The 16,655-nt window shown below is 45.9% G+C and overlaps 1 protein-coding gene across 2 annotated transcripts in view; it reads left to right on the forward strand.

Annotated features, from left to right (window-relative positions):
• The window catches only part of PRMT8 (protein arginine methyltransferase 8), a 91,876-nt gene that overhangs the window by 65,307 nt on the left and 9,914 nt on the right, over window positions 1-16,655 (forward strand). The window contains exons 5-8 of one of the 2 annotated variants that reach the window (XM_088025870.1): window positions 2,220-2,362; window positions 2,967-3,054; window positions 10,483-10,598; window positions 16,450-16,600. In XM_088025870.1, the coding sequence (XP_087881996.1) occupies window positions 2,220-2,362; window positions 2,967-3,054; window positions 10,483-10,598; window positions 16,450-16,600 (498 nt within the window). The remainder of the gene's footprint in view (window positions 1-2,219; window positions 2,363-2,966; window positions 3,055-10,482; window positions 10,599-16,449; window positions 16,601-16,655) is intronic. The other variant, XM_088025871.1, reaches the window with a different exon arrangement.

Here is a 16,655-nt window from a genome sequence, read left to right on the forward strand (position 1 = left end):
ACACATGCAAACATTTGGGAAGAGCCTTCAAGAAATGTGCAAAGACAGAATAAAGGGAGGCCCCCTTGAGGGCATCACAATAAGTGAAAGAAGTCAGACAGAGAAAGATAAATATTGCATGGTTTCACTAAGAAGTGGAGTCTACAAAACCAAACCAAACCAAACCCAGACTCATAGACACAGAGGACAGATTGCTGGCAGCCAGAGGTGGGGTAGGGGGTGGTGGGGAATGGGTGAAGGGGATTAAGAGGTACAAACTTCCAGTTCTAAAATAAATAAGTCACAGGGATGTAATGTGCCGCATGAGGAATATAGTCAATAATTTGTATCAACTTTGTCTCGTGACGGATGGTAACTAGACTTATTGTGGTGATCAGTTCACAGTGTACGTATACAATGTCAAATCACTGTGTTGTGCACATGAAATGAATATAATATGATACATCAGTTACTCTTCAACAACAAAGATTTGCAAAAGTAAGACAAACCAAGCTTTGCACTCAAATAATGAGTCAGGTGGGTCAGGCCTGTATCTATCAACTCTTTTTCAGAATGAGAAATAAGTTACGCACTCTCTGCATTTTCAAAAATCCCTTACTTTGTTCCCTTGTGAATTCTCTTGGTTCATCCCCAGCTCTGCTCTTGTTTGCGTTCCTCCTCTTGAGCTGTGGAGCTCCCCAGAGAAGCAGAGATTTGACACCTACTCCTCCCACCCCTTCCAAACCTTTTGGAGATGACTAGGCCTTCCTGTTCTTACCACTTAGGGGCAGGGCTCATGAGTAGTAGCCAGGAAGGCCACACAAGCCTGGGCCTCACTCTAGAGCAATCAGGACCAATATGCGTCTGCAAAGTGTCTGACTGATCACAGAGGAGGCCTTATCTGGTTAAGACTTGATTAAACACCAGGTATTGGAGAGCAAATCATCATTAGAGGCTGCTAATGGGCACTTCATCACCTGCATTATCCAATGTGAGGACATGAAACAAAACCAGTGACCTGTGTGCCCTTTGTCATCCAGGAGCCTCTAATCCAAATTCATTTTCATGAACCTCAGATTCAGGACAGATGTGTTGTCTTTGTGTAAAGGTTTTGTTTTTTTTGTTTCGGTTTTTTTTTTTTTTTCACTGCTGAATACAAGCTCTTGTTCAATTTTCCCAGCAAAGCTCAGGCATGGTGTGATTTTTCAGAAGATGGTGCAGAAAGAGAATTTCAGAGCATGAATATGTGTATCCTTTCAGAGGAAATGTTCAGATGGAATCAGCCAACCAATACATCACCCTGTCAATTTCGTAGCAGCATCTAAGATAGTGTTTGCTATGATCTTTAGAGCAATCAATGCAAAAAAGAGACTCCAAAATTATGTGTATGACTATGTCAAATGATCAAAAACTCAACTAAGAAGTTTCTCCTGCCACGGAGGGATAGGAAGGTCTAGGAAGTGACTCATGAGCAGAGGTCACTAAGGTCACTTATCCCCCTCACCTTTCCATCAGCAGGGGGGGAAATGTCAGAAGATGTCTACCTTCTCTTGAGCCCCGGCTATAAGCCTGGCACTTAACATTTGTTAACAGTTCAACTGCCCACTAAGTAGATATTACTTTCCTTGTTTTCTGGGGAATTGGAGTTCAGTTAAGTCAAGTAACTTGTGCAAAATCATATAGTTAATAATGAGAAGATCAGAACTTAAACCCCTGATTATAGAGCCCATGCTCTTGTCAAGACACCAAGTTGCCTTCCTCACGAACCCACTGGGGGATGAGCCCTGGATGTGAACATCTTTGCCCTTTGGATCTGAACCATCATGGTGACCTAAAATGGGATGAGGACTGTGATCAGAGTGTTAGAGTCACAACATATTAGACCTGGTCTCTACTTCCACACCCACCATTCAACCCCTCTAAGCCTCACTTCTAAATGAGAATAATAATAACGTGCTTACTTCATGTAGTTGCTGGGAAGATCACATGATACGGTGTGTATCACAGGCTCGGCACAGGGGCCAGGACATAGTCATTGCCCTGTACATTTTAGGGAGAAAACATGCAAGTCGTTCACAGTTCTCTTTGTATAACTAGCTTGGTGAAGGATGAGGTATGTCACATCCTAAAAGCAGAATCAGAACAGGGCTAAAACCTGTAGGTCTGGCCCTGATGTGGGGTGCTCATGGTTCCAGGCTAGGGTCCCTGCAAAGTGTGGCCGTGGGGTTCCTATTTTCCAGTCATCACCATATTTAAGGGTAAAGTAGAAGAGGTGGAGCTGCCTGTGGAGAAGGTAGACATCATCATCAGCGAGTGGATGGGCTACTGTCTGTTCTATGAGTCAATGCTCAACACGGTGATCTTTGCCAGGGACAAGTGGCTGGTAAGTGTCCTGCATGCTGTCCCCTTGTTGGTCTGCTGGCTGTTCTGCTGCTCTACCCCTGGTCGACAGTCTAGGAAGAATATGAGGACTCCAGAGAGGGCTTGGGCTAGAAGGTCACCTCCTCCAGACCCCTCTCCTTAAACCAGATATGCTTCAGGGGACAGAATGATGGTACCCAGGTCCAACATGTCTGCCTCATTGTTCTGTAGGGCTAACCTTGGCCTCTTTGGTTGTAATCAACACCCATTCTCTGTTGTCAAGACAAAAATCTCTTCTGGTCAACAGGTACTTAGGACTTGTTTGGCTGCCAGAGAGCTGAGCATGCTTCTGACTCTGGCTTGTCCAGGCTGTTCCCCACCGAACTTACCTTTGCCCCGGTTCATTTGTTCTACCGTCTCCACTTAGTTCCCTCAAGTTCTCCCCACTCCCAAATAAAAATTGGGCATTGCCATCCTAACCCTAACCCTGGCCAAGGTGACAGTCTGCTGAATGAGAAATGCTGGCAAGGGGGTGCCTGTCTGGTGACTCTATGTGCAGTTCAAAATGTGATGTCTTCGTCAGGTGAATAGATTACGAGACCCATTTCCCCACAATTCATCAACAGAAACCTGGAGGGCTTATGTTTCCAGACCGGGCAGCTTTGTACGTGGTAGCAATTGAAGACAGACAGTACAAGGACTTCAAAATCCACTGTAAGTCGCCTTTTAAGTTTTTGTCTTTCTCACAGTTGGGGTGGGAGGTACTACAGTGACTCTGAGATAAGCAACCAGCCTCATGAATACAGCTGATATGCCTATGGAGGAGTTTACCTGTGACTTATTCTGGATTCTTCTCTCTAGGCATTTTCCCTTGGTCCCAAGGGTAGGAGGTCTACAGAGAGAAAATAAGCAAAGCAGTTGATTTAAGAGACATATCCTGGGGTGAGAGGATGAAAGCAATGTGAATGAAAAATGAGCTGAAGCAACAGAAGCTGATTTTTGTAGAGAACATCAGGCCAGCGGGGCTGGGAGCCTGTGGAGTTTCGGTTATCCCAAAAGTCCACTACAGGGGTCAAAAATGGCAGATCGCTAGCCAGCTCGACCATTCTGAATCCTGCCTTCATGCTACTTGAATTTATCAAAATGATAGTGACTCTTCTTCACATTAAGTAAAATATATATTCTTCTTTGTGGTTCTTTTGGGGGAATGGATGGCAGTGGGGGTGGGGAGAGAGGGAGACTTTGCACGTCATATATGTGCAGGTGTGTACATGCGTGTGTCAGGGACTCATATCCAAACCTACATTCATACTGCTTTATCAGCTGAAAATTTGTTCTTTTAGGGAAAAACAAACAAACAAACAAAAACCCTCTCCAGTGTTTTATCTGGTCCGAAAAGGATGCTTTGTTCTTTTTAATTTAGAAGATAGCATTTCTCACTGACACAAGCTAGTCCTCAAGCTTATTTCAAATGTATTCCCATCACTTAGAAACAGCCATGTCTCCTCAGCAAAGAGCCCCTCACACAGGCAAGCACATACACAATCCAATCCAAAGCATGACACAGGAACTCTACGCAGTGTGATAGATTCAGCAGACTTGGGGTTCCCGCCCCTGCAGTGGTCAAACCCTCCTTGGCAAGATTACTATGGAGGGGTTCACAGACTGAGCAGAGGATCAGCACCCTCAGAGGCTGAGACCCGGTAGTTTGACAAATTGTTGCTCCATGGATTCACACGATTGCCATCTAATTTTTCTAGTGCCATTAATGACACCCCAGCTGGACTGCGCTACAGAAGGTGTACATTTGTGTGTGTGTTCACACCCTCCTGGAAATAAAACATCAAAGCACAAAGTTCAGAGTCAGGTTCAGGAGAAGACAGAAGCCAGACAGTTATTCGAAGCTCTGTGCCCTCTGCCTCCAGCCAATCTGGTGACATTTCTAACATTTGATGAGCAATGAGAGGGAGAGTAGCCTACGTTGGACGATCACATTTCAAAGTCTTCCAGCCCTGGGTTCAAATTTTACCTGGATGACTGGGAGCAATTTACCCAACCCCTTTGGCCTCACAGATAATATCACCAATCCCACACACTAGCCATGAGGACTAAGTGAGATGATGTATAGGAAAGGATGTGACAGTTCTTGGAGGTACATGGCACCAGACTGGACCTAGGCACTGAACACATCCCTAAGCCCCTTTCTGTTTGCAACTCTGGTAAGCAAGCCTGACTGCCGAGCTTGTTGGCCTCCAGTGGCTCAGAATCTAGGACAGATGTGCTCTCACGGTAGATTGCAGAAACAACTCAACAGTGAACAATGATCAAATGCATGTATAAATAGGACATATTTTGCCCTGGAGCTGCATTATAATGCTGCTTTTGGAGTTCTTGCGGTGTAACTATACCAAATCGTGTTTTGAGGAGAATCTTCAGGTGCATTCCTCATTCTTATGCATAAATATTTACTGAGCCCTGACCCTGGGCACAGCTCTTTAAGGGACTTCCTCGTGGTTTAAAAGCCAACATTCCTTACCTTTCTCCTTTCCCTGGATTGTGTTTGGGAACCTGTGGCAGATGCACATTGTAGTGAGCCAGCTGGAGCTGGACCGGACTGCATGGACCCTGGAAGGTGCAAGAGGGCAGTTGTTGTTCCTCAGGTGCTGGTCCAGGACTGGAGATGGTGTGACTTAATCTTATGCTGCCCACTGCAATTTTCATAGGTTCTGGGGAAGAAAAAAAAATTTAAATCAGCTTTAAAAAAATTTAAATCCTCTTTTCTTGTGAAATGTTTGCTCTGGAGTCTTCTATCCAACAAACACCAAAAAACCCCAGACCTAAAAAGTAAAAATCAAACATACATTTAAAATTTATTTAAAAAACTGTGAAGTTTTCCATTAAATTTTTTTTAATAATCTGTTTTTGTTTTTAGTAAAGGAAGCAAGCCCATTTAGAAATCTGTTTCAAATAAACAGAGATTTTGGTTACTCTGAGTTCTAAATCAAAAGTAAAGCATAAAGGTTGCTGGTTGCTAAGGGAACAATTGTAAGCAAATTTCAGTTGGTTCAAGAACCGGCTAAAAAAGAAAAATTTTAAAGTGGGGCAGGAGAATGAGACAAGCCCAGACCCTTTCACAAAGTAAATTGTTACAAAACCGCTTCTTCCCTGCCCCTCTCCTCCCTCCCACCACATTCCCCTTCCCTCCCCACCCCTTTCCCCTCCCTTTCTCTCCCCTCCCCTCCTCCTCTCCCCTCTCACTTCTTCTCTCCTTTCCTTTCTCAACCACATGCAACATGGAAACACAAGAATAAGTGAAACACAGAAATTGCCTTTATTTTGCTCACCAACCACTAGAGAACACAGAAGAAGAGAGGCAAATGATTGGCATGTACCAGTCTCACGATACACATTTTGTTGAGTGAATGCATGAAGAAACAAACGAAGGAGTAAAAATAAGCAGTAGAGGAATGTGCAAAGTGTAGTGTTTAACCCCGAGAGAGAGGAGCAATCATTTTTTAAAATTTCTACTATGGAGGAGATTTATAGAATCTTAAAACTGGAAGGAAACGTGGTAGGTGTTCTATTTGATTTCTTATCCAATACACGAATCTGACCCAATACATGAATCTCCAACCTGCTGGGAGTCAGAGGTATGGGCACCAGCTTCCCGGCTCATGAGAAGATAAGAAGGAAAGCCTTCCGTGGCATCAGTGGCGCCTGCAGCCCAAGGGAGTCTGCAAAGGCAGGACCTCTTGGAGGGCTCAGTTGCTCTCCATGTGGTTCTTTCCCACTTTCAGCCCCACCCTCAACATCCAGAGCTCTGTTCTCCGACTCTCTCCTATTTTATTTTATTTTTTTAAAAAGATTGTATTTATTTATTTGAGAGAGAGAGAGAGTGAGCGAGAGAGAGTGTGTGTGTGAGCAAGAGAGAGAGAGCATAAGCTGGGGGGAGAGGCAGAGGGCGAGGGAGAAGCAAACTCCTTGATGACCAGGGAGCCCGATGTGGGACTCCATCCCAGGACTCTGGAATCATGACCTGAGCCAAAGGCAGACGCTTAACCCACTGAGTCACCCAGGCGCCCCTCTGTCCTATTTTATACAAGAAGTTGCCTTTGTGCCTGAGAGATTAAAATGTATGAAACTATTGTGAACACCTTCCCTTCTGTCTAGAGGAGAAACTGTAAGTAGCGCCTGGTGGCACTTGCTGTGTTTCCCTCTAACACATTCGGAGGAAGTCCCATCCACCCTAGCAGAGAAACTGAAAATGTGGGGCCAGGGAGGGGAAGAAGGATGTAGCTTCAGCTCTCTTTAATGAAACATCAAGTTGGTTCTCCAGTACTTCATATTTCTTTTTCTGCAACTGCTTTTGAGATTTTCTCTTTATTTTGATACTCATCAGGTTGACTTGGATGTGTCTACAAGTGTTTTCCTTTCTATTTATCCTGCTTGGGGTTCTACAGCTTTCTTGGATCTATGGGTTGATGATTTCATTGATTCAGGAAAATTTCCAGCCATTATCTCTGCAAATATTTTTTCCTGCCTGATTCTCTTTCTCTTCTCCTTCGGGGATTCCAATTACACATATGTTAGATACTGTTTGATATTATCCTATGGATCTTGGGTGCTATATTTTTTCTCTCTCTGTATTTAAGTTTGGATAATTTTTATTGACCTATTTTGAAGTTATTCCTTACTTCCTCTGATGTATGCATTCTTTTAATAAGCACATTGAAAGAATTCTTCACCCCTGATATTGTGATATTCATTTCTAACATTTCAACATTGGCTCATTTTTATAGTTTCCAACTCACCAGTGAAATTCCCGATCTGTTCATGCATGTTTTTCCATTGGATTCTTTAACTTCTTTATTATTGGTACTTTAAAGTCTCTATTGGATAATTCCAACATCTGGGCTGTCTCTAAGTCTGGTTCTATTGACTATATTTTCTTCTGATGATGGGTCATGTTTTTTTCCTTTTTCATTCATCTTGTAATTTTTTCTTAATGCTGGGCAATGTCAGTAAAAGAACAGTAGGGACAGATGCACAATAGTTATGCCCAGAAAGAGTATGCCTTTTCCTCTTCCAGGCTTTTAAAGTGGGGAGTTGAGTCAATCTACTCTGTCATAATGATAGGCTGAGGTTTGGCTGTTGCTTTAGTTACATTCATCATGCCACAATGCTGTCCTTTCCGAGAATTTGTTTTTTAATCCATAAACAAAAGTTCAAAGGTCCATCTGATGTTATTGTTTAAATTTAAATAAGAAAATGAATAACAATATTTCCTGGTAGCAATAGCCCTCACCCCATATTCACTTAGTCAATAAACAAGACAGAGTTGCCACGAAAAATTAGTCTGTTTGATTAGTGTTGTCTCGCATCCCTGCTCCACTTCTGCTAAAGGAGCTAGTGGGAGATAAATGGCTAGCAGAAAGAAGAGAAAACAAATTTATTGTCCTGGGTGAACTTTCTCCTCAATAATCGAAGGCAAGGTAGTCTAGCTGGGGAGAAAAACATGAATTAACCTCTGAAAAGATAACTAAAATACTGGGCATTGCAAGCAGTGTAGAAGATTAAATATTTGGGAATGAGTTTCAATTAAAAAAGCATTATCTGTGTGCTTGTATTGTGCTAGATGCTGGGCTATAGGTGTTGAGGATATAGAAGTAGTCTCATAGTTGGGAATGGTTAGAAAAGGTTTCACAAAAGCAAGAGACATTAACTTCACCTTTTCTTGACTGTAAGGGAATTTTTTTGAGAGAGAGAGAGAGAGAGTGAGAAAGAGAGCATGTGCATGTGGTGGGGGGAGGGGCAGAGGGAGAGGGAAAGAGAGAATCTCAGGCAGACTCCCTGCTCAGTGCAAAGCCCAATGCAGGGCTGATCCCATGATCCTGAGATCATGACTTGAGCTGAAATCAAGAGTCAGACTCTTAACTGACTGAGTCACCCAGGTGCCCCTACCTACATAGATTTGTAAAATTCCAGCTTCCCGGATCCCAAAACTGGAGATTCTGATTCAGCAGATCTGGTTTGGGCCCAGGAATTTGTATTTTTAAAAGTGTCCCAGATGATTCAGGAGCACAGAACCACTGAACCAAACTCCTCACTTTACAAACAAGCCCAGAGACGAGGATTGATATGTTCAAGATCACACAGCTCAGATGGTGACAAAGCCAGAGCTCAAACCACATCATGATGATGATCACTATGTATCAGTGGCTCTGTGTGCCAGGCATCCCCTTATACCCTATATTATCACATTTAACCCTCATGACAACCCAACAGAGTAGCTGTGGTTATCACCATCATCTCTATTTTATAGAAGAAACCAACTCTTCGAGAGCTAAATTTTTGCTAGGATTACACAGCAAATAAATGGCAGAGCCCAAAGTTGAACTCCAAAGCCCAGGCCTTTAACCGTCATGCACATGGACTCTCGGGATTTTGCCCGACACTTGCCCTCAACCTCAACCTAAGGCAGGGCGGGGAATGGGAAGGAGCGGGAACATGGCAGCAGGTGTATTAAGGAAAGATTTAAAATGAAGGCACTGTGTTTAGTATATATGTTTTATCTGGGGGCTTCCAGACTCTAGAAGGGCATCTCCTCTGAAGCACATCCCATTGCCAACCGAGCAGCTTACTTCTCCAAACGTAGGCTTCAACTAGGAACTTGGCACCAAACTCATGTGATTTAATGGATATGACTGGCATCTTATCTTCAAGCCCGAATTTCACAAGTGCTCACCCTCTGGGAGATGATTATTTTCTCTGCCTCTTCTTCCCGAGGAAGGTCTTTGTGTGCCTTAGAAAGGAGTCAAAGAAACACGGCTTTCACTGACTGTTCCCACCTCCCTCTTCACACACCCCCTCTCCTAAACATACGGAAACATAGTTCCTGAAACTAGCATTTGTTTGATGCACATTTTAAAAGGAAATTTAATCCCATAAGATTTTAGAGAAGAGCATCTCTCCTTCGATGCATTTCTAGACCCATCTGCATAAACAGACAAATGAGATTCAGCTGCTCAGTGACTAAAGCCTCTGCTTAGGCCACACCCTCTACAGTACCGGGGGAGGAAATTGCATTCCTGGTTGCTGTCACAGCTGGGTCAGTGCAGCTGAAGGGTCAGGGGACAACCTGGAGTGAGCCCTAGCTCCACCATCTCCCTGATGTGTGATCTTGGCCCATATATTGTGTGTGGGCCATATGCCAACTTCTCCCAACCTGTTTCCTTGACTGTCAATAGACATATCCCCTGGAGGTTGCTGGATAGATTAAATGAGGAATCTGGCTTCAGCTAGGTGGTCAGTCAATGGTAGCAATGATTGCCACCATATAAGGATGGTCTTGGGCCATCAGATGTGCATTCATTTACTCACCAGCCTTGCACCCTACATCTTTCTCCCTCTCAAAGCATCTTATGAGCAGCCACAAGGGACCAATGAGTACCACTGGGATGGTTGTGCAACCACCTGGGGGATAGTTCTTATGGGATGGATTCTTAGTGAGTGCATCATGGCATGTGAGAAAGGCAAAGACTCTCACAGACCCACCCTCCCCCCTCATTTTGCAGTTGAGAAAACGGAGGTTCAGAGAGGTTAGGGTATTAGCACAAGGGCCTGGCCAGTAAGTGGTGGTGCTGGGATTCAAACTAGTCTATATAATTTTAAGAGCCCATATTTCTCTCTGCTTTGTTAAAGATTCAGTGGGTGGGGACAGGAGAAGGGAGAGAGGTGGGTCTTCTAAGTGTGCAGGACGGCTTGAGCAAAGGCACCAAGATAGAAATGTGAGTGCCAGATAAGAGTTTGTAGGAGACTCTGCTGGCTCGGATAGAGGGACAGGAAAGTGGGTACAGGAAGAGTCAGGCAATCTGGATTCTAGTCTTGACCCTGTGGCATTCTGGCTGTGTGACCTTAGAGAAGTTTCTCGGCCTCTCTGGGCTTTAGTTTTCCTACCATCAAGGGCGATCTGTACATTCTGCAAAGCTCTCCACCCAGATGAGTGATTCTTCTATTCTGATTGCAGGGGAACATGGGCTGCCCCTCCCCCTCATGGGCATGCTGCGCTCTAGTCCTCAGGAGGGCTGGGAAGCCTTCCGGGGGTCCTGCTGCTGGCCCTCATGTCTCGCTCTGTTTTCACAGGGTGGGAGAATGTCTATGGCTTTGATATGACCTGTATCCGGGATGTTGCCATGAAGGAGCCCCTGGTGGACATCGTGGACCCAAAGCAAGTGGTGACCAATGCCTGTTTAATAAAGGTCTGCAGACTCATTCTGCTGGGGCCCAAGCATGCTGGCAACCCAGCTGTGCCACCGTGGAAACCTGTGGGCCTGGAGTAAAAGCAATATTCAGCTCCTGAGCAGCCCCGGCCTGGCAAAGCAAGGCCACCTTGGCCAGAGCCTTTGGCACCCTAAGGTGACTGCCAGTCAAAAGAAGATGCTCATAATAAGCAGAGTCACAGAGAGAGCCGCTGGACTCCACAGTGGCACAGCTGAGGGGAGGGAGTCAGTTCACATCCCTCGGTGGTGCAAGGGGAAGGGTATGGGGGAGGGGGCATCAGCGGAGAGGCAGGAGGGTATGCTTAGGTTTGGGGAAGCTCCTCCATTCCGAGGTGGATGGCCCTCCTAGGGAAGCAATCCAATACCTTAGTCTGCTGTGTAATCGGCATTTATACTCCCACCTCCAAGCACACATCTGACCTGGCCAGACAGAGCTACTCAACCCCCTTCCCGAATGGTTTTGTTTGTACATATGCTCTAACAGCTTTCCTGACAAGACTTTCTTCAGTGCAAATGAAGAACAGCTGGTCAGCATCCTCGGCACACCAATCCTTAGTGTATTCTTGCTATTAAATATTCAAACGTAGCAAATTTGAGAGCGTGAAAACAAAAGCTCCCTTTTGTTTTGACCTCCCCCTCCCTTTCAACCCCACACTTTTCCTGGAGGTAATACTGTTCACATGTTGGATTGATCTTTCCAGCCCCTTCCTGAGTATTTGCATTTACAGACGCTAATATATTATGTTGAACCATATAAACTACTGATATTTGTTTTTTTTTAATCTAGAAAGACATCACTTTCATATGGTTGAAGCTAACTTTTTAATTTAAAAATCTGGGTTCATTTTGTAAGTATTCATTGGCCCACGCAGCCCTCATCTTACTAAAACATACTTGCCGGCTCTGGTCCTGCATCTGTCACTTCTTTGCCAGGAGTATTGGGCTGGAGACTGGCAGCATTTTCAGGGGATTAAGGGGAAGAGTCCAGGGCCACTGGGGATGAGGAGAGGTTTCTGAAGTTCTGATATAAACCACGGCTTTGCTAGGTTCACAACTGTCCCTTGTCCCTGGGTACAGTCTTCCTAAGAAGAAACACAACTCTCGGTCCATAGTGTCATTGTAGCATTTAGAATGGACCTCCGAGGGCAAATACACAGATGAGTCTCATCAGCTGCTGCCTCCTTGTAACATCCCACCTAAGAGATGTGGCTGGGAATCTAAGTCTTGGGCTCTCTGTTGATGGGGTTCTCACTACTTCTTAACTCGGCCCATCCCAAGTCCAGGCAGGCTCAATTGCAAGCAAACGTGTCCTTTTAGTTTTTCCTATCAGCCCCTGAAGCCTCTCCCTGCCCCAAACAAGAAGTAGGAAATTACATTCCCAAACTGGTGCAACTGAATTTGCCCAAATGACATGTGGCAGCTACATAGAACCGTTAGGCACCTGTGCGTCATGGCCTCAGCTTGAAGGTACAACTCCTTCAATGTGCTGGGGCCCCAGGTCGCTTTCCACCTTTTCCACCTTTGATGGTAGGTATGACCACTGTGCTTCCGTAGGTCTACTGCAGGTCACATGGTGGACTGGCCTGCTTCTCCCTCCCTGCCCCCAGGCCACCCTGGCCTCCTACCTTCTTTCCCCCACTCCCAGCAAGGGTCTTCCCCTTGGTTATACCTGAGTGCAGCCAGGGGCAAAGCAACCGAACTCAGGGAAGGGGGTGCAGAAGGGCATGCATCACACACTCCTGTCAGCTCCTTGGGGCTGAAGTCCTGCCCCCTCCCTGTGCCCGCAACCCTTCTTCCTCTCTTCCCCGAGAAGGGTAACGGCTATCTGTGCATGCTTCTGCAACCAGGTGAGCCCCTCCATCAGTTTGCTCACCAGTGTGCTAAGCAACATTTTGCCAAGCCTGTTGGGAAAACACTTGCCCTTCTTCACACACTTAATTGCTACTTTCATCGCTATTAACGTTGTAGAGTGTGACACTTTATTATAATTAAGACTCTGTTTTGACCAGTCTTCTGCTCTGAGACATACATTTGTACCATTATTTAGTGCTGGGGATAACAGAGACCGGGGGCTCTTCTGAGTATTGAGGCCTCCAGAGCCCTCTGCTTCATGGGGGTTCCCTGAAACCGAGTCAGGGGAACCCCCTGTGGTGTCAGAGATGCTGCTGCAGCAGGAATACAGAAACCTTCCACCACAGGACTCAGGGCTCTAGGGAGCCAGGTGACAGGTTTGGCTCTGTAGCCTTTGGGTCTGACAGTAGGGTGGACCTGAGCCCTGAAGGCTTCTGAGTCTCCAAAGCCTAGTCATAGCTGGTCACCTTCGCAGATGGCCCGGCCCTCATTCCAAAAGACCAACTGCTTCTATTGTCACCATTTTGTTTTGTTTTATTTTGTTTTATTTTATTTTATTTTATTTTATTTTATTTTATTTTATTTTATTTTATTTTATTTTATTTTATTTTATTTTATTTTATTTTATTTTATTTTATTTTATTTTAGTGAGCTCTACACCCAACTCACAACCCGAGATCAAGAGTCACATGCTCTACGGACTGAGCCAGCCAGGCGCCCCTCCACTGTCACCATTTTAATGTCTAGCTTTCATCACTTCTGTCTCAAAAACCTTTTGTTCCTTCAGAGGCCCCTATTAAGATGCAAATGTCTGTAGGACTTAGTGAACACTGTCAGCTAACAGGGGAGTCAATAGCTGACAGTGGTTGATGCACATCTGAGAGCAGGACCCTATGGAGGAGGGATGGAGTGTGTGTGTGCGTGCACGTGCGTGCCCTGAATGTCATGAAGAAGTGAGGGGGGTGACGGGAGAAAGCAGCCATGTCCAGATGTGTCCCGGAGCCTACCTTTGGAGCTCACTGTCTGTGTTCAGGCCAAGAGGTCCTCTCTCTTTAGGTAAGCGATACAGAGTCATGGATGTCTTCGGATTCAGAGAGCAGCATGGTCTGAATGGATCTGAGGGATTAGTGGGTTGGTTTGGAGAAGAGGTCTGGGGCTGTGGGCAGGAACATTGTTGAGCATGGAGGCCAGTAAGGAGAAGACTGAGGGCTGGCAGGTGCTAGGTTACACAGCGAGGGTACACAGACCCATAACGGGCAGCCTCTGTGCCAAGATCCTGTCCAATGTGGGGGCCAGGCTGCTGAGATGAGCCAGAAGTATGGTGGAAAGACCAGGCGAGGCTGGAGGCAGAGAGACCGAGAGCAAAAGATAACAAGGACCTTGGAGAGAGTCTGGAGCCTGGCCGTCTGGCCCTGGCTAAGAAGCAGATGGTAGTCAGTGAGTGTAGGCACCATGAGCCTGGTGGACTGTGCTGATGCCGTTAACAAAAATACAGTTAACCATGTCTTGCTCTGAGTTGTGGAGCTGGAAGGAACTTTGGGCAGCATGTGGCCGGAGGGCTAACGAATGTCATGTAGGCTGACAGGTGCTGGCTTTAAAAAGGAGCCATGGACCAAATTTAGCAGGATGACATATAATGGAGGACCCTACACTCAGTTTCCAGGACAAAAGGAAAAAGGAGCATGAGCAGGATGTGGTGGAGGGAGAGGGCCTGGACGACTGAGTGCTGTCTGAGCCAGCAGTGTGCTCTTTGAGACCAGAGGCTGCTAGAAGTAGGTCCCAAACAAGGAGGGTGACAGAGTAAGAAATCATGACTTATGAGAAGTGAATGAAAAACCAGACACAGTTTATGTTGGAGAAGAAAAGGTTTAGGGGGCCCATGTGAGCGGGGATAGGCATTTGGCTTATTCCATTGATGGAAGTTACACAGACGGGTGTGTACTCTCCTCACTCATTTTGAAGAGGGACCCGTCCCTTGGAGATGTCAGGAAATGGAATCAGCTGCCCGACAGGTAGTGAATGCATCATCCATGAAGGTGTCCAAACAAACATCAGATGGCCATTTCCCAGGGATGCTACCAAAGGGGCTCTTGCATTGATGGCTTTCTAATCCTGTCAAATTCTGCATGCCTGACCCATGGCTTCCCATTCTACTGATTCTTGTTCCTCATCCTTGGTTCTAGAAGCACAACAAAACTTGCATTTGAGGTGACATCACCAAGGGCCTCCCTGTTCCCCTAAATCTGCAATCCCACCCTCTTCCCAGCTAATAGGTCAGAGCTTCAGCTTCCCCCAGGGGATACGAGGGCTACGCATCACAGACCACAATAGGGCTCTGATCTGACTTGCCTCCTTAACCAAACCTCTTCCTCTGTCCACCCCCCTGGAAGCAGGACTTCTCTTTCAAGACCCCGGGATGCTTTGTGTCTGCTTTTCCTTTATTTATTCTAGAAATATAAGCCATTTCTGTTACATTATTCTGTGTCTTCCCTGCTCTTGTTTCTCCACCCTCAGACCCCTCTCCTAATTTTCCCCAATATCTTCCATCATCCGGGTCTCAGGAGAGCCCCTTGGAACCAGTCCAGGCACACGGGTATCTGTCTGGCTCTTACAGAGTCTTCAGATAGAGGTCCTTGCTACACAACCCCAACAATGGGAAGCTTCCTTAAACCTCACTGAAAACTGTCTGGATGCCTCTAGGGCTCTTGGAAGGTTTGCCCCGTCTCACTGGGGCCAGCAAACAGCAGGTCAGCATCCTCCACATGGAAAAGAACAGCACATTGCAAACTGTCTTTCATTATACTTGCTCCCCACGCAACATTGATTTTCAGCCACTTCCCAACTGAAATTGTTAGAATTATTAGTTCTTTGTGTTCTCCGTTCCCCAGCCAGAACTGAAAAATTCTTACCTCTTATTTCTCCCCTTTTTTCTTTCTTCCTTTCTCTTTTTTCCCTTCCTCTCCCTCCCCCTTTCCCTTCCTCCCTCCCTCCCTCCCTCCCTCCTTTCTTTTTCTTTCTTTCTTTCTTTCTTTCTTTCTTTCTTTCTTTCTTTCTTTCTTTCTTTCTTTCTTTCTTTCTTCCTTTCTTTCTTTCTTTCTCTCTCTCTTTCTTTCTTTCTTTCTTTCTTTCTTTCTTTCTTTCTTTCTTTCTTTCTTTCTTTCTTTCTTTCTTTCTTTCTTTCTTTCTCTTTCTTTCTTCTTTCTTTCCCTCCCTCCCTCCCTCCCTCCCTCCCTCCCTCCCTCCCTTCCTTCCTTCCTTCCTACCTTCCTACCTTCCTCTCTCTCTCTCTCTCTCCCCTGCTTTTTCTTTCTTTTATCCAGGCTTGGTGTAGATGGTCAGCAGAACTTCCCTTGGTCCAGTCTGTGACTGTGGGTGGGCTCAGGTCCTCACTCCTGAGATAATACTTAGTTGGGAACTTGAATGTCAAAAAATTGGGAAATGACTAATCTGGTTCACCCAAATCAGGGGGAGGGCTTGATAAAGCACAGATTGCTGTTTTGATTCCACAGGTCTGAGACGCCGTCCCTACCCCATCCACTCAGAATCTGCACCCAGGTGATGCTAATGCCCGTCAGCCGGGACTACATTTTGAGAACCACTAGATGAAGGGAGCAATGCTGAGGGGGACTGCTTTGAGGCTGCTCCATTAGGTTCAGGAAGACTCTCTCTCATTAATCCTCCTCTCCCCTCTCCCCCACTCCCCCATAAGCCCCAGTCCTCAGAAGACTGACCTCCCTAATTCTGTTCCCCACACATTCTGATTCAAATGTGTTTGCATCATTGCCTGAGGCTTACCCCACCCTAGAAAGGATGGAGGAGGTCCTTGGGAGGGCAGTGGGTGGGTGGGGAGCCACCCCAAGAATAATGACACCCCAGAGAGTCTACTGTTGGTGGTCTTCCATGGGAAGGAAGCTGCTGACCAGGACCCAGACCTGGTGGAGGCGCTAAGTGTTGGCATTCTCTTTCTTCTGGGCCACAGGAAGTGGACATTTATACGGTGAAGACGGAAGAGCTGTCGTTCACATCTGCCTTCTGCCTGCAGATACAGAGAAATGACTACATCCACGCCCTGGTCACCTATTTTAATATTGAATTTACCAAGTGCCACAAGAAAATGGGGTTTTCCACAGGTGAGCCTTTGGTGGGCACTCATTCCAGACCCTCCCTCCATGTTGAGACCCTCCA

The sequence above is a fragment of the Eumetopias jubatus genome, unplaced genomic scaffold (assembly GCF_037043125.1).
Source record: "Eumetopias jubatus isolate StellerSeaLion01/CBP00866 unplaced genomic scaffold, mEumJub1_p1.0 scaffold_8, whole genome shotgun sequence".
NCBI lineage: Eukaryota > Metazoa > Chordata > Mammalia > Carnivora > Otariidae > Eumetopias > Eumetopias jubatus.